This window comes from Daktulosphaira vitifoliae, unplaced genomic scaffold (assembly GCF_025091365.1).
Source record: "Daktulosphaira vitifoliae isolate Bord-2020 unplaced genomic scaffold, ASM2509136v1 Scaffold_1, whole genome shotgun sequence".
Classification (NCBI taxonomy): Eukaryota; Metazoa; Arthropoda; class Insecta; order Hemiptera; family Phylloxeridae; genus Daktulosphaira; species Daktulosphaira vitifoliae.
In genome coordinates this window covers 6263617-6283064 of record NW_026099572.1, presented here as the reverse complement: position 1 = coordinate 6283064, position 19448 = coordinate 6263617, and the positions used below count along the sequence as shown (strand labels likewise).

The 19448-nt window shown below is 30.6% G+C and overlaps 1 protein-coding gene across 2 annotated transcripts in view; it reads right to left on the bottom strand.

Moving 5' to 3' along the window:
- Positions 1-19448, bottom strand: part of LOC126903248 (histone acetyltransferase KAT7) — a 38943-nt gene that overhangs the window by 14258 nt on the left and 5237 nt on the right. For both annotated transcript variants that reach the window (XM_050681346.1, XM_050681336.1), the window contains 2 exons: positions 10407-10500; positions 1271-1417 (listed from right to left, as the gene is read on the bottom strand). In XM_050681346.1, coding sequence (XP_050537303.1) covers positions 1271-1417; positions 10407-10500 — 241 coding nt within the window. The remainder of the gene's footprint in view (positions 1-1270; positions 1418-10406; positions 10501-19448) is intronic.

The window sequence follows — 19448 nt, the reverse complement described above, 5'->3', positions numbered from 1 at the left end:
TAAGATTTTTTGGTATCAACATTTTTAAACCTTTAAATTTTTAATAAAAAAAATTAATTTTTTCAATATTTTATTTAGTTGCGAAAATAACATAAAACACATTTTAAATACAGTCATATATTGTAATTATTGGTTAAAAAAAAAAAAAAAAAAGTATTACATTTTATGTAGATCGTAAGTTATATGAGTTGTCAGTTAGATCTGTTACATCCCGAATATACTCGTAAGTCATTTCAAATAAAAAAATAATTTTTCCCTTCTTACTACTTTTAAAATCTTATAACATTTATCGACAGCGTTCTTAGTAAAATACAGTTTGTATTATAGATAGGCTGTTACTTAACATAATAATGTATACAAATAAATATACCCAACAGATTAGCCATTGGTTTGTGTTCAGAAAAAGCGGTCTTTATTAAAACAATATACATTTTCAAACATTTGTTTGCAAATCTCAGTTGAATAAATATACAGTTGCCGTGGTACGGTAGACATTTTTTACGTGTCTGAGATTATAATTCCCATAAAGACATAAAAGTTGCCGAGGAATTATTATCTCCGAGCGTGCGTGTGTGAAAATAAAAATTCGCAGACTGAACCCGGGCACAATAATTTTTAAATGGCGCAACCCGTTTGAGTATACCCTCCGAGAGCCGAATGAGTTCGTTGCCCTTGCGTGACACCCTCTGGTGCCACGGCCGGCGTTCCACGTGCCTACACGCGTAACAACACTGTTGAGGTAGGTCGTGTCGCCAGTGCACGGCGGCAATGACCGGTACAGGAGGGGAGGCAAAAGGGGTTTATTTTAGACCATACACAACGCCATGTTTATATGCGATCCGGTCGTAAAACCTTCGGGTATTATTTGATTTTTACGACACACGGTCGTCAGCACGTGAAAGCAACAACATCAGTTTTACACCCGTCCGCGGCGCGTCATAAAACCTAATCGAGGGGAGAAAATGCGGTTGTTGCGAGGAGGTGGCGAGTCGGATTACAAAAAATTCGCGAGGGCGTGCGTAGGAAAACCGTCGGGCTGTAGACGCGGGTCGTGAACACCAATGCGTCACGGTAACACTCGCCCCCCTCGACAGATCAACAAACGACCCGGGCAAAACTCGACCTTATCTCGAATAAAATATCACATTATCAACATTTACCCGCCTAAAATTTTTGTCGTTGGCACAACGGTTGATTCGTAACAACAGGTCAGTCGGTGTTACGTCAACTGTTCCCACTTTAACGGATAAATAAATACTGACAAGTTCACCTTTTATCGATAACTGCTTTCCGCCCAAATCACAGAGGTACTGCAGTAGGACGTCTTTCCAGTAGCTTCTGTACGATATCAGACCTAAATCAGACAAAGGTTTTTCGGGCGAACCCACTTTGCCTTCCACACGGGTAAGCAAATAACCTGAAACAAATAAACCAACGCATATTAATATCTGTTTATACAACCCGTCGTTTGACAATTATCGAGGCGTTGTTGTTTATCATGTTCTAATGAAACTCTGTTTGCGCACACTTAAGACGCGAGCTCACACAGAACAATTATTCCAACCCGTAAAGTTTGCCGAATCAATACAAGCAAAAAATGCAAAGACGCCGCGCCTAGATGCGCTCAAAAGTGCACATTCGGCCGATCAATATTCCTATTGTAGTCGTTTCCTGCGATGTCGACTGGACTGGGTCGGATGTAAAATGTATTGATACCCGAAAAGGTACAACCGCCAAGTATAAAACAACTCATACGGCGGGTACCGTGACCGTAGTGATGTAACAACATCAATTATGCATTATCTCGTGCATTAGTTTATTACAAGTTCTGAGAATGGCTTTTAAGTTAAGCTGGGTAAAGGTTTTTGACTTATTTATTTATGTATTTTAAGACGACAATAGTTTTATTAAATACACTCGAGACTTAAGTTGCCAGACAACATCGATTTCTTGTCTTGACAATATATTGGATACATTTTGTATTGTTCAAATGCAAGCGATTCGACAGATGAGTTACGTCCTCGTCGTACTTTCAGTTTGAATTAGATAATGGCCGCCACGGTGAGATGTTTTAATCAGTTTTTGTACATAAAAGTTAGATAAATATTTTAGTTAGAGTAAAAAATTCACTGGTTGAGCGCAAGTGGTACGATTTCGATGGTCAAAATTAATCTAGAAAATTCATATTGATAAATTGCTTTTTTAAAAAACTGACGTTTTTCACGGGTTAAGAGATAATTGTTTTTGTATCAACTGTAAAGAAATTATTGTTTATGATTTACTTTAAAAAGGTCAAAGTAACGGATTGTGTTGTAAGTAAAAAGATAAATTACAAATTATACCAGTTAAAATTAATCAATATAATCTTTAAAACTTACAATCCAGATAAGAATTACAATAGATTTTTATCAATACTAATGATGTATTGATAACGATGCAATTAAAAATTTGATTTTTTTTTTTGGAAATAAATCCACTTATCAAGAACTTCACACAGGTTAACGATAAATTACTTTGTATAAGCTAACGTAGACGTACTTTTATAGCAAAATAATAAAAACTTTTTTTATTTTTAAGATTGTCTTTTTAATGTTTATGATTCAGTAAAAGAGTGTATATAAGTTCGAATAAAAGCATTATCGAAAACTAGAAGCTTGTATTAGAAAAAAACGTTTAATGATTTTTTAAAATTCCCTAGAAATGTGCAAATGGAAAATATATTTTACCCGCGATAAAGTAACAAAAATAAAAACTAAGACAATAGTTGTCTTTCCTCTAATTAAAGTTTGAATTTATATCCTATTAGATTTATCTCCCAACACCTGAATATGGACAATCGTACTATCAGACGGTCTTAAAAAAAAAAAATTAAAAATAAGTACTTAGTAGCTTATAATGAAGATGGGTCGATAGAATGTGCGTTTTTAAAAGAAATTCTANAGATTTATCTCCCAACACCTGAATATGGACAATCGTACTATCAGACGGTCTTAAAAAAAAAAAAAATTAAAAATAAGTACTTAGTAGCTTATAATGAAGATGGGTCGATAGAATGTGCGTTTTTAAAAGAAATTCTATAGATGTGCGACCATTTGTAACATAAAATAAGTTCTAATAAACAATACAACTAAACAATGGAACAGTTTTGGGCGACTATTTTATCCGAAAAACGTGCGATTTGTACTAAAACAGCAACAAGGATTTGCCCTTAATCAATGTCGGGATTAGTGTTGATAACTGTTTGCAGACCAAACCCATAAACGCGGCTTAACGTGTATTTGATGTAATAATATCACACACATGTATGAGGTGGTGGTGTATAGCTTTGTTGCCGAAACAAAAATTATTGCGTTTTTAAAATGGCAATCAAACATGCGCGACACAAAAAGGCTTTTTCAAACGCTAAAAAACAGATTAGCGCTCATTCAACAACTTCTTGGAGGAGTAGCCCCGCGCAGATAAGCCGATCAACTGACGAGCGCATTTACTAGTTATCTATTATCAAGCGTTGATTGCAATCAGGTGAAATTAGACTAGAAACAAAATGGCTATTGGCGCAACGTAAATAACAATTATTTGCGTACATCTGAAAAATTGGTTAAAAAGGTTTAACGACTGTTATGTAACGATTCCTACAGTCTATTACATTTCCCTACATAATTTAATATAGTGACCCGGAGCCAACGGGTAAAACAATAATCGTAAAATGTCAGTCGACACATTAGCCGGTAACGATTAACAGTAATTACATTTACTTCGAGTTGAAACACAACGAGACAATACGAACAATTATTTTTTGTTGTATCAACACGGCCATGCACCTGTCACTGGGTGACATTTACCGGGTTCGCAGGCCTCTACACATCCCGCGATAACAACGTTAAATGTATTTAATCATCAATGCCAGCGATGAATACGTAAACTCCTCCGACGGCCGTTGATTGAATTACATTTTTATCGAGCGCCGGTTCAGGTCGTTGAGAGGGTTCATGGCCCTTTGCCGGGACACTTTTCTCGGTGTGTCGTACTGGCGACGGCGGAAGATGGCAAGCAACAGAAATTATACACTCGGTAAGCTACCGTACCTATGAAACTGGTAATTTATTTGTAAAGCAGACGTGTGCGAGTTGAAAATTAAACTTGCGGAATTAGTTTTTGCAGCGGCCGCTACCCTTTGCGCAATTGGATACAACTCGGCGCGGAGTACACTCACACAATACGTACAGAGACAAGGAGGGCGAGTACGTGGAACGCACCGGAGAAGTTTGTTTCCGGTTATTATCGGTAGAAAACATACACACAAACTTGGTCGCAGTGTTCGTTTTTTATTCTATAAAGTGTACACACGTAGTCCGAGTTTTAATTTATTAGAAAATCCCAGTTAAATCCCGGTTCAAGCGTATATACTAGAGCACTAGCTAATAGTCCGGATTGTCTCGTCAATAAAACTATTATTTGTTAGACTTTACGATTTCTGTTGTAAAACTCTAGTTTAAATTTCAATTTTATTCCTCATTTAACCAAACACTTTACTTATCTAGGAAATTCGTTGAGCAATTCTAATAATCATATTATTAATCATAATGTAAACCACCATAATGGTTGGCAATATGATTACTCGATAAAAAATTCGTAAAGCCACTCATTAGAACATTGTGTGTAATTATCTGTTACACTATGACACAACAGTACAAATTGGCTATATTAAATGTAATTTGGAATAATAAAAAAAAAAATACTCGTATCATCGTTGAACATAGAAACGTTTGTTTTTGCACAAAAAAATTATTTTAATTATTTAGAAAATACAAAAATAGGCTTTTTTTTACTAAAATAATTTTATTTTTTAACTTAATTAGTAACTGAACTTTTTTCAAATAAATGACACCAATGATATATTCACATGTATGATGTTTATATTTAATACAGTTAACATTATGTCAAAAAAAAAAAAAAACTCAAATTAAATATTGCACTGAAGTTGATTTTAAGTGATTAAACAAGTTTGGTAAACATTAATACTACATAAAGATAACCCTCTCAGATAATACAGGCAAGTACGTGGTATGACATGTAATTTGGTTATTTGATGAAATGGGATCAAGATTAAGGGAGCACCTGGATTTTTACTAAGTATTAGTAATGTTACAACACATCCGGTCAATTATTTTAAGTACAACTGGTTACTTAGGGTTTTTTTTGGAATAGAAGACATGGTACAAAACCGTCACTTGATTTTTTTAACATCGTAGGTGAACACATTTTTGGGGAAAAAATATCAAATATAAATATGATTTATATCTTAATTTCATTCGAAATTTATACAAAAATATTACAATAAAAATATGTATTTTTAAATAGTTATTAATTAAAAGAACAGTTTTGTGTGTAAAATATTGTAACTTTAATATTGAATAAAAATTGTAAATAAAGGAATACTTTTTGTAATATAAAATGTCAAAATAGTTATACTAAATAAATTACCAATGATGGAGTTAATAAAGTATTCAATAAAACAAAACTTTTATACAAGTATTAGTTTTGTCGTTATATTGCTTTATTTAACATGTATACTAATTTACTAGAATATACATTGTTAAAAGTTTTTTAATGTAATTATGCCGTATTTTTTTGGGATTAAAACAACCGAGTGTCGTTATGAAAGGTGCGCTCAGAATGTGTCAACACAATAATAATTTTACTTAATTAAATAATTAGAATTTGTTCAGATAGATATTGCGATTAAAACTTCTGGAAGTGTCATCAAACTTTATAAATTTAAAACATATATCTATTTGCACAAGAAACGAAACGACGATACAAAGTGTTGTTATTACACGAACAGTTTTTTAATTAAATCATTTGATTTTTTAGACTAAGTCTATGACTAAGTCACGTTACAATTGTTTTAATAAATATTTTTTTAATACCCCATTTTATTTATACTGGGAAATTATTTAGATTATAATAATTTTATAATGCGAAATGATAAAAATATATTAAAATCTTATATAAACCAAACACGAAAAATTGAATATATAAAAGTTTGGAAATAAAATATAAAATTATATAATTTTTTTTTTTAATTTTAAGAGTTATTAAAAGAATTTTGTTAAATAACATCAATGAAGAGACTGTTTTAAATACTTATAATTTCTAAAATAAATTTAAGTTGAGTTCATTGAACTGCTTAAAAATTGTTCAAAGGAAATAAAAATATATTATTTTTAACAAGTATTACTTAGTAATGTACATTAATAATTTTGATAAATATTTAATTTTTAAAACTGTTGCCTGATGGGAAAAAAGAAAAGAAACCAATAAACGATAATATTTGACTACACGTGTTGGTTGCTCTGTAAAGTGGTTACTAAAGTTCGAAAATTTATGTTAGAAATTTTAATAAGTGTATTTATACACACGAGCAAAATTCGCAAATTTCAAACTCATTTTTTAGAAGCCGAACAATTTTTATCAGTAACTATGTTTTTGATGAAATGCCATCACAGAAACTAAATCGGCTTCTACTGATATTTAGTTATGCATTACGATCACACTATATATATTCTAATTGATTAATTAATCAATCAAAATATTTCACATGAGTCACATAGAAAAGTTATCCCTAAATTATGGTTCAACAAATGATATGATCTAGGTAAGTCTTCAAGTTTAATGCACATAAAAAGTGATATGTGTACTACTTTAAATTTCATAGTAGCTCTTTGGAGACGCTTCGAAGATTATTTAATTTTTGGATTTTATCATTTAAAAGAAATCAATATTTTCAGCAAACACGATTACTACATCATCTACAAAATTAAATCTGAGGTCATGTTGTTAAAAAAAAAAAAATGATTCACCTTCTGTCTAGACAGCCTAACGTTTCTTTGAATAATAATTTATGCAAAGTACATCTACCTAAGTATTATAATGTGAAATTTATGTATAAACACAAATTATCAATTATTTTTTGAATGTCTAACTAAGGAAAGGTAGAATATTTTCAAGGCCAATACTTTTAAAATCAAAACATATTTTTTTGGAATTCATATTTTTTAAATAAACTCTAAAAAAGTTTCGGTTTATGGTAATTTATTTCCAAATAATGTTTTTACTTTAATTTTAAAGGCCGTATTGGATAACATTTTTTTCATGTAAATATATCATGAAAATATTTTTTATTATCAGAAAATCTCGATTTCCTTAAGCAATATAAGGTATAAATAATTTTAAACACATGAAAAGAAGTAAGGTAGTTTTTCCATATAAAACAAGAAAATTCTTTCAAAGTTATTTTTTAAAGTGTTTTAGCAGAGCAGAGCAAGTTGCTAACTTTTGAATGGTACAATGGTTAAAACGTCTTTACTATAGTCAAATAAATAACAAATATTTACTTTTTTATACATTAATTTTATTTTCTCAGTCAGCTTAATTAACTTTTAAAAAATTTAATTTTTTTGATACACGAATTTGAGTAGGCCAACTATACTATATGATTGATCCATAAAAAACTACTTTCCTACTTCTTTTAGTCAAACTATACAATGGAATTTAACTTGGAACAAATGGTAGTTTAATCATAACAAGTGAAAAATTTAGAGGCCTAGTAAATAGGCAATACTAAACTTGTTACCTAACCATTTACTCGAATGGAAATGTTGACATTAATACAAATTCCTTTTTTGCGAAATAACTAAATCAACAAGAGATAAATAAAAGTCGCGCCGTAATATTAAATATAATATATATTCAAAATAAATATTAGCATTTTTTTACCCTTATTTCTACATTAACACGGTTTAATCAAAGTAATCAAGCAGTCTATCGAGATGAATGTAATGGTGAAAATCTCTCTTTACAATATACTAAGAATAAAAGGAAAATTTAATTGAATTCTTTGAAGTGTCGAAACTATGACTTTAATTCTACATACGAATACAAAGCGACCGGTTACACAAAATAAACTAGGCAGGATATTAAAGAGGAGGGGCAAGAAGAGAAAATCGCATTATGTGTGTGAGCATATAGGTTATGAGAGGGCTGCGATACTAAATGAGTTACTAAAAGGTACAACAACAGTAGGAGGTTGGTGCAATTCCCACGCAATTAAAAAAAATATTTTTTTGCCTGCCTCTGTTGTCGTCGAACGGCCGGCAGATCAAAAAACCGCCACCTCTGACTATATAACCCTAACTTATTGCACGTATGGCAGTATAATATTATAAGGACGAAGCACAGGGTGTCCGGCTAGACTGGCGCGGGTCGGGGCAACCCTACCAAACCGTGCGGGATGTGTCTGGTGCGTTTTGTATTCCCCTTCCACCACGCACCCCTTGAAACAACAATCCATAGGCCGACGATGCTCGAACGCAGTAATATATATGCGTTTCGTAGTGCACTCGGAGGGGAAATAAATGCAGTCCCGGATGGCACTTAAGAGGCGGGTGCGTGCGGTACGCGTACTGTCTAGCCATATCGACCTGGTTGCAACGATGGCGGTGATCATGATGATGATGGTAGACGCTTGCATTACTGCACTGTGTTCGTCACTAGCTTCCGGGGTGACTAGAGTGGCCACGAGGGGAACAGACGGGCTGGTGGAGGTGCAATGTTATCAAACGGACACCTACTCCTATCCCTATCCTTCTGACTGCACATGATTTTAGTGCGTAATGTAACCATGCCAGCTCTGCTCCGGCTGGGGGACGCAGTAGGCTCGAAGGGATCAAAACCTATCCGCCATAACGTTGTTGTGTGTCGCAAGAGCAACGACCGCTACTGTTGTAATACTAGCAAATAAGGCGGCACACAATAATACAAATCTGTATTGCTCGTACCGGACACATGATACGGTAAAATTAACAGGGTGGTATGAAACGAGCAGAAATTTTACAATCCGCAAATTTACTAAGTAAAAATTATGTGAACACCACAGACAGCGGTTGAAAGTTTTAGGCAATAATTCAAGTTATGTGGAAAATAATCGTCCTGGTTTACAGAAAATTGTTATTTAAAATAAAAAAATATTCAACACAACAAAATTTTATACAAGGAAATTTTTTATTTCAACTGAAATATTGTTAAAAAAAAAAAGTTTAAAATACTAATTTTAGTAGTAAGAAAATACACCGAATATTATTTGGCATATTAAAGAATTTTAATGTGAAATTTCTTGTGTCGAAAAAGTAGAGAAAAGATTCTCATGATTTATTTTAACTTAATACTAATGGATGAAAATTATCTATTTTATATTAAATATTATAGTGTACTGAGGTCGGGTTCAAATTAATATTAATACAAATTATAAATTTACGCCTAGGTAGATTTTAAAAATTAAATTGAATGCGTTTCGTATCACTAACAAAAATTTGAAACTAAAATTATAAAAATTACCCCGTCACTTTTCTTGAAATGAACACCAACTTAACATTTTTTAGATGAAAATACGTCTAGCAATCATATTTGATTACGAGATACTTTATTAAATAGTGTTGTTAATAAATCGAAGAATGTAATGAAGTCGTAACAAAACCATATTTCTAACAGAAAACTTGATTTTGACCAGATTAAAGCACATATAATTGATTTTTGAGTTGTAAATGAAAAAACTCATTCATAATGTCACTGCAAAAGTTTTTGTTGTGTAATTGTTTAAATAGTACTTTAAACGGATGTCATTTGATTTAATTTCAGAAACAAATACTTAAAAATGGCATGTTTCGACAATGGAAATAATTTGTAGTAAAGGCTATCAAATAATTAATTTTTCATTTAAGTATGCAATTGTCTAAAAACTAAGTCATTCAATATTTTAATAACGAAATTGAATTAAATAAGCTTGATAAAGACCAGTATTAGCCAAAATAAACGAACTCAAACAGTACTTCAATTATATAAACACACCAAATATGTACAAAGATTTTAAATTGCATAAATTTTAATTTAATAACTCTGTGTAGTTATAAAAATTGACCCAACTAATTAGACTTCACATGACAGAGTGTTGTATAACTAAATGATTAAATCGCATATGTGATATCAACACAAAAGTTCAGAACTGCAACGATTCGAAAAAAAAAATGTTCACTATAACAATTTAATTATGAATTTTTAAATAACCTCATACGTAAAATTCAAATTTGAATACGCCCCGTTTGGAAAATAACTTAAATATTTTAATGGGTTTGTGAAAGATTAACTTTTAAAAATTAAATCCAAAATTTTAATTTTTGAATTGTTGCAGTTCTTAACTGGGGCGCCGACATATAAAAATTAATAGGTATAAAATAATATCAAGTGATGAAATAAATATTAAACAATTATACAGGGACAAGTTCGTGAGAGTTGTTTTGAGAATAATAACATTAGAAATAATATTGTAAACCATAGAATATTATACTCACTAAAATCAATGAGTAGTCTGCCATAACCTTGTCTTTGATATGGTGGTAGTGTCAAAATACAGCTCACGTTAAAATTTAAAAACGAATTTTTCTCCTGCAAAAGTAAAATACATTATTAATTAATGGAAAAATTATGTAAAAATGTATAAGTTCAAAATATATAATTGCGTACAATATTAATTACATTTCATACTCGAGCATGAATTATGCATTGCAAATGAAACAATACATTATTATGAAACAGAGATTTAAACTTGCAATAAACTGAGAGATTGTTATTATGAATACTTATTTTAAACGGCATTAGAACCAGCAAGTCGAGTCTAATATTTGAACGCTATAAAATTTTAACTGGTTAAGGCAATAGTTTTTTTATCGTTCATCAAGGCAGATGCATTACGAAAGCATTCAAACCCCATTGTTTGCAAGGAAGAATGATAAAAAATGGCTTTTACCGCGGTGCTCGCATCGGCTTCGTGGCCGTTATTTCACCATCGTCGATAAAGTTGTAAGACCGCTGTGCTGGGGAGTGTAACTCGTAAGGGTAAGTACAGAAATAAATGGCGATCAAGCCGAGGGATATGATAATATCGTTTGAATGCTTAAAAAATATAACAATAATGACACGCCGGTAAGTGAATAAAGTACGTCCTGTTTGGCTTGGCAATCAGCTAATTGCGCCGATTCAAATAAATAACATAGATCCGAGATATTTTTTAAAACGTACACATAAATGTAATCAGAGATTATTTAGAGAAAAAAATGACGTTAGCAATATGTGTTCAAGTACATTACAATATTAAGTGCGAATTAATTGCAACGTCCATTGAACGGACAAAGGTTTCTTGCCGCTTTTGTTTATCACTGAAGTCAAGGACTAGTTGTAACAGACTAACATATCACGTAATATAGTAGTGGTATAACTATAAAAAAAATTATCTTTCTATAAACGTATACATAATAATTGTATAAGTATTTAAAACATTTTCCAGAGAGACAATCAGTGTTTTTGTTAATTTTAGATATTATAATTCTCAAATAAAACGAGTTTTTCTTTTCTTCTTGCGAGCTAAAAATATTAAAGAAATTGCGTTCTTTATCATAAGAAGTTACAAAAATATCTATACTGGCTTGTAAGAGGAAAATTAATGAATTTAGATATAACATCTGTTCATAATGTTTTTAAAGAATTTTACATTTTAAAGTAAAAATTAATAATAAGTCATTATTAAATTTAATTACATTATTTTTCTTTAGGTAAAGTAAATCGTTTTTTGAAATACAAAACTTTATATTTCAAATTAAACAATAAGAAAATTAAAATATAATTTTCCTAAAATAAAAAATTCATTTAGCAAAAAACAAATGTACGAGCTCAAAAATTAAACCCATTTAACAAATTGTTTGACATTAAAATTAATTAAGTTTCTAACTTGGTGTGCACCTCTCTTACAGGTAATGAAATTCAAAATCAACTCCGTTTAAAATATCGAGAATTTCGGTAAAACTTTTATTAAACATTCAAATTTATATCGTATAATTACACAATAAAACATTACATAAACGCCGAGTACTTAATATCAAATTATTCAAACGTATCCATTACCGTTACACTGCGGATAGATTTGTTTTATAACCCAAAATACAGACAAAGCCGTTGCAATAAGCGAAATATTTTATTAAAAAACGGGTGAATGCCGACATGAGAATGATTGTTTTTCGGACACGAAATCAAACTCTTCAGAAGTTTCATGGTCAGACCTGTCAAATTTTCTATTTCTTTTTTAGCGTAACACGTCCGTTGTGACGTCACCACCGTAGTAGACGAAACACGGTCCATAAATACACTAGACCAACGTAAAACGCATTACCAAGACCGTGTTGTGAGAATAATGTCCATTATGAACACATGACTTCCAAATAAGGTTTCATTAAAATTTTCATACGATTTTTCCGAGCAAACATAATTCCAGACGAATTTTAATAGAACCGTCTGAGGTATTCTACGGTTGTATTATTCAAACGGTTGCTATTGGAATGATTACTTTGCTCAGACAGCACTGCGCTCATACAACTAAATATTAATACACATATTTTCATATTACATCGCTTTACACGAATTGTATTTTAGTATATTGGATGAATTTATATTTTTAAAGGTATTAGATTAAATGCATTCTTGAAAACGATCCGTTTTTTAAAAATACCTAACGACCATAATTCATCAACAAAACCAAGCGAAACAAGACGATTGTTAAATTCAATATATTCGACACCGTAACAGTATGAAAATAAATGTGATTACAATTATCAACCAAAACATAAAGTTTCTGCCATTTCTGTAAACAATTTGTGATTCGGATGAAACTTTTTAAGGTGTCGTGAACATAAATAAATGTAATACAAAATCGATAAAAAAAAATCCGATTAAATCTGCCTGAGTGTTGAGAGCCCATTTCAGGAGTTCACTTTATCGTGTGTCCTACGATCTATTGGTTTTTTACTTCAAGTTATAATGTAATTTTAAATTAACTCTAGCACACAGAAATTTGGTAGATATGAGTCATTCATTAAAAAAAAAAAATGTGTAAAAAATATAAGAAATTTCCTAAAAATTAATTTTTTGTGTTTAATAATATATTTTAATATTGCAATTAAAAAAAAAAGGAATAAGACAATTATGATTATACGGTTTATAGTTAAAAGCTTTATAATTTCAGTATCTTTTATTTAAAAAATAAAATACGGAATAGTGAAAAAAATAATGAAAACTATTGATATTTTCAATTTTTTTTAGAAGTATAAAAAATGAATATATATATATATATATATAGAAAGTGTTTCAGACTTAATTGACAACGTTTATAGTTTTTAATACAATTATCATTTTGTTGAAATTTTTTTAAAAATAATTATTTATGGGTATTGACGCAGGCGGAGTACTCTATGAATTAAAATGTTTGTCACTCAATTATTACTTTTCCTAATAATGTTAACGACCCACCAAAATTTTTTGTAAGAAAAGGGCTAAAAATAGCTCTTTTTAAATTTTGGAAAACATTGTTTTTTATTAGTGATAAGTAATAAAAAAATATGCATTAAATGTAATCTAAGAAGGCAATAATTAAAAAAAAAAAAAAGAAATATACTTGTATCACAAGTTATAAACGTTGTCAGTTAGGTCTGAAACACTCTGTATGTGTACAAGAAATAAACAATCGTGGGCATTTTAGAAGATGCGTTTTTACTTGCAACTAATCTTGACGGCTATGACCAAAAATTTGTTTGAATGGATTCGTCTGATAAAGACACAAAAAATTGGTATTATGACAATCTTATAGTGACTTAAAACTTTGCATAGTCCCAGACAACCTGAATGAATATATTATAGATATCTAATTATCGAGTCAAATTTCAATGAAAATGTGTAAAAATATACATTTTGTCTATTTGGTGATATATTTATACCTAAACGGTCCTAACGAGATTTGGACACTTTTAAAGGTTCTTTGGTTTTATTAAATGTATCGGCACTGACGACAGGGCACAGTCCAGAAACCGAAAGTGTTCGAAACCAGCACTGTCATTCTGGAAGACTCAAAACAATGCGACCGGGTAGAAGGACATAGACAAAATGGCCTTGCGTCTGGGATCCGGTCAGGTCGTCTCGCACTGGTACACACAAAGTGGCAGCCGTTCCCTTGGCAATTTTTCAGCCGGAGGCCGACCTGACTGTCTATACAGCAACCAATAATGTCAATGACCGACCGAACAATATGATAGCACCCAACCGCCGGTCCGTCTGCATCAGTGTCTGTGAAAAACTCGACTGTAACATGCTCACCAATACCTATACATCTGTTACACACTGTACAACACATATTTATACGTGTTATGCGCCGGAATATAATGCAAAATCATCGGTACAAGATGTATAAATATTTTTCATATTATTTTGCTCACTACCTTTGACAGACTCCGCATAATTCCAAATATATTATCCGCAACTTTGTACACACCCAAGATCCGGTTTCAAAATGTTTAACAACGTCTACTACATCGTTTAATTACACAGTAATGTATGATTGGTGTGCTGCATAAGCTATTAAGATGTATACTCGTTATAACATCTATATATCATTATAAACGTATTTGTAATTATAACTTAAAAGTAATTCCAGAAATAAATATTTCCGTTTATTTAGAAATGATTTTGGTTCAATGTTAAAAAAAGAAATTTTTTAAGTATTTTCACACATTGATCGCCACTAGATGTACAGACACAAACATTAAGTTCATCGTGTATACTACATTAGTTTAACAATGTACAAATATATATATATATATATAAAAACTAAACAAAGTTTAATTTAAATGGAACTAAAGTTACTGTATTTAAATTTCCATTTGTTAATATAATTAAATATCAGGTATTTTCTTAAATATAAAAATTCAATTGAGAAAATAGGATAACTTGAAAATTGAAAAATCAGTATTTTTAGATATTCTATCATTTTTCTAATGCAATTTAAATTTCTACTTAATCGATCATCAATTAGATTATTTTTAAGTGTATTTAAAAATACCATGCAAATATCCTTTAATAAACTGTAGTTATTAAATGCGAAGTAGCCTCTGATTTATCAAATCACGGCCCGAGTACAATTTAAAACTCCCCAAAAAAAATATTTCTCACATTCGCTCAAAATTAATACACAAAAATAGTTGATATTAATTACTACCATAATTATGTTCAAACATAGAGAATGATTGATTTATCGTTGGTTCCTATTTTATTTTTAAATAATATATTTGAGAATATTTTTTAGTCATTTAAGTAGTATTTATTTGTCGAATTTTAAATGGTTACATACATTTTATACCCATCCCTTGTCCAATAAAAGGGTACCGACATAATTTATTTTTACATATATAATTAGTTTATGCAATAGAAAATTATGTAACTAAAGAAATTACTGCCGATTAACAATTTTTGAACCAGTAGTTTAGGGGTTATGAATATTTTTATACTTGGACAGGAGGAGTAGTGTGGCAGAGAAATGCATAATGATAAAAATAACATAATCGATAACGACAAATCCTCCTAAAACTATAAACTTGGTAACAACACATTACTAAGTTACCAAATCAATTAATAAAAGATTTTACTGGCCGATTGTGTATTAAGAATAACTTAACAGAATTATAAACGCATATCGTTCCTAGCCTTAAAAAATAACACAAACATGTTGTTTAAACTAAAATAATTCATGGGAAAATAAATTTTATTCTAACTACAAAGAATTGAGTACGAAATTCTAAAAATAATAGTAATGGAAATATGCTTATTCGTTCCCTCGAGTTAAGTAAAAGAGCATATAAGAACGTTTTCAAAGAATTCCGGACTTTTGCTTTAGTTATCATTGGAGTTATTCATCCTGTGGCACATTGGGAAAACCCATGTTTTTCTCTAGTTATTGGTGCGAGAAACACACACGTCGAATTTTGCACAGCCTCAAACGAGGCTTTTTTCATTAGAGTAGAATAGAACGAGTGGAGAGGTGGCTGTATCGGTTTATTACACGTAAAAGTCTATGGATAGACTCTAACACACGTTCTGTGTAATCTAAAGTCTAGACGTCTGTTGTAATCAGAAACATGGAGGCGATGACAGCGACAGAGAAGAAATGCATAGCGAAGAGGTAGGGAAAAAAATGTAAAAGGAATTACTGATCTCGACGTCTTCCTCGCCGCGTCTCTTTTTCACTCGATCCTGCGCCCCCTCGCTGTTCGTTCCACACCGTACGCTCAGTATCGGTAAGCGCAAATGTCTCGTGCCCGCAGCCGGTTTATCCGCAACATACTGTTTACAACCATGTGATCGCCACGGTTATGTACGTCATCATATGCGCAATGTACACAAGACTCGCCAATGTGTATGGTATGCACGCAGATCAGGCAACGACTATTGCTACCATATATAAAAAATAATAAGTTATCAAAAAAAAAAAAAAAAAAATATATACGTATGTATATACACAGAGATATGGAGTAAGGTAAAATGTCTACAGTGCCTACAAAATTTCAGAGCAGAAAAATCCGGCAGATAAAGTAAAAAAAAATACTGTTGTTGTTGCGATTTTGGAAATGTTCTTGGAAAGTTTGTGTCCTTCGTGCCTCTATCAAATTAAAGCCTTTTAAGAGTACTTTATGATGAAAACACAACACCTCAACAATTGTATGTTTGTAATTTTACGATCCTATATTGTAAAATTTCACTCGAATATTAGATGCTTGTTAAATTATTTGCTTAATTAATAATTAGATAATTTTCTTTGTGAAAATTGCAAATTTATTTAATTTGACAGCCGGTTTCTCGTAGTAGTATAATCGTTGCGACGGTTATGTACATTATTATATACAATGCACACAAGACTTGCCAACGTGTAATAATATGTACAGTCTGCACAAAGAAAAGGGTGGCTTTAGTGTAACCGAGACTTATAAATTGGCAGTTATATGAAACCATAACACAACGTAGCCGCAGTCTATTCAAGCAAGACAAAGACAAATTTACTCCCTTTTGATTTATTCTAAAAAAGCGTTAATAATGAATAGTAAAAATGCTCAGTGACGAAATTAATAGTGTCTGGAATAGATGTAATTTTTAGATTTGAAACATTTGACATATAAACATGGAAAATAGTTTCTAAAGAAAGTGTAGAGATTATTTGATAGATGTTGTTTCAGGTATTATACGATTCTATTAATTTCAGTTGTGGATAAAAGATGACAAACCGACGGTTATATGAGCGAATAATATAAAGGCTTGGAAAATGTCTTGATGGTCTTATCGACCGGATAATAACTTTTGAAGTCTTTGCTATGTGTGCATTTATACGTAGCTTAGATAATACTGTACAAAATTAATAAATAAATTTACAATTGCAACAAAGGAAAGCTTAAAGTAATTCATTATCAAGTAGAGAACCACGTAAAATCTTCATTATTTCTATCGCACATCTATTTTAAGAAAAAATAAAAAATTTTTATCAAGTTTTGTAACACAAAGTAATATAAAAATATGTATTTTTGTATAATATAAGACGATTTTTCATCATGCGGAATTAACATATTATGTTAACTCTGCATGTTCAAAATTTTTAATAGATATGGCTAATTAAGGGGAGTGGTATAGCACAGTGTAACATTTAGTCGCCGCTTTAGTGATGATGTTTTAGTTGCGCTGTTTGCTGTTAATTTTCGGATGGGTCACCGCGTGAGAACTTTAACAGTAACACACACCTTGCTCAACAACTGGTTCAAAAATGTTGTCAAATCAATAAGGTAGAGCCGACCCTAAATAATTGGAATAGAAGCTATGGGTAATGATTATTATCGTCTACTTAAAAAAAACGTCGACTTGTCTGGCAATTTAGTAGTTAATTTTGAACTTTGGCCAGCAAATTTATTTAAGGTAAAAAATTGTTTGTTCTTTGTTTAGAGCTCAGGGTTGATATTGAGGAATAGATAAAAATGTTGAACTCTAATATGAACAGGTAGAAAATATTTTTCACGTATGGTAAGTAATTTTTTTCTATAGAGTTGCAGCCGCCCCTCGATGCATGAATAATACTGAACCGTTAAAATACACTTATATTATTAAAAAACTAATAGGATCATGCACCGTTTTAATATCTAATTCACCTTATAACGACTTTTTAAAATTATTTTAGTAGATATTATACACAATATTATAGAACAGGGAAAATATAAAACGTCATTTACCATATTATTTTCTTACATATACATGTACAATGTACGTAAATTACAGAAGTAGTGTAATATAGAAAAGTACCTACGATTATTAAATAAGTATTTTTACATGCGTTTTGTCTGGTTAACTCATTTAAACGTACCGTAAAAAGAAATTAAGCAGCATTTAAGTCAAATTTTTGTTTTACGAGTTATAATGTAATAATTTGTATATTGTAACACTGACACAAACACTATCGAATCAAATCTTTATAACACATTTATTTTCGGATATAATCATGTCTTTAGTATTGCCCTGAAAATATTAACTAAAGTATTAATAACTCATCAATCCATAAAAACTTTATCATACTTAAATTGAATGTTTTATTGTTTTACTATAATTTTTCGTGTAATCTTTAAAAAACTCAACCTCTTTTAAATTTTTGTTTACCAAAAAAATTTTTTTTTGATGTGATGGTTAAAATCGGAAAGGAGATAAATTCTTAAAAGTTGAAAAACTTTTAAAATATTTATATAATAATTATAATACATTATAATTCACAATGTCTGGGTTTGTGCAGAGTAAATATGAATGTTGGGTTCATGGCCGGGGGCAACTCCATTTCTGCTGAGTTTGTTGTGGATGTGATAATTATGGTAGTGAAGGGATACCGGTAGATACGCAATCTCTTCTCCAATGTTTATGCCTTTACCATTATTATATTGACCATAATTGATATATTCAGAGAAGTTTGAAGTTTACTATATATAATAGCCAGAAAAGGGTATGGTTTGACGAAGATCTAAGAATAGAGAAAGAGACTTCAAAAATTGCAGAGAACTCCCTTTAATATATCGTTTTTTTTTTTGTATTGATTACTACATAACATCCCATGGGACCACTTTAAAAAATAACGATAATTTTACAAATTAAGCATTTTTAATAGTTATTAGCAATATTGCTTAAGTACGTATGTTTTTTGTATTATAACGGCGTATATAATATTTACAATATTACCAAAAAAATCTAATATAAATTCATTTTGATGCAAAGAAAGAAAGAATTAGGTTTTAAAATGATAAAAAATAAAGGAGGACGTTATATTTTATCAATTTAAACGTTCCATGTATCCATAAAAAGACAGTAAAAACAGTAATATTTTCTGAATTTGTTAAAGCATTCAAATATCCTAATACTTTATTTTCAGTCTTTCCGGTTATTAAAAAAAAAAAATACAATATTTCAACTTGAATAATTAACAAAAAAAAAAAAAAAAAAAAATT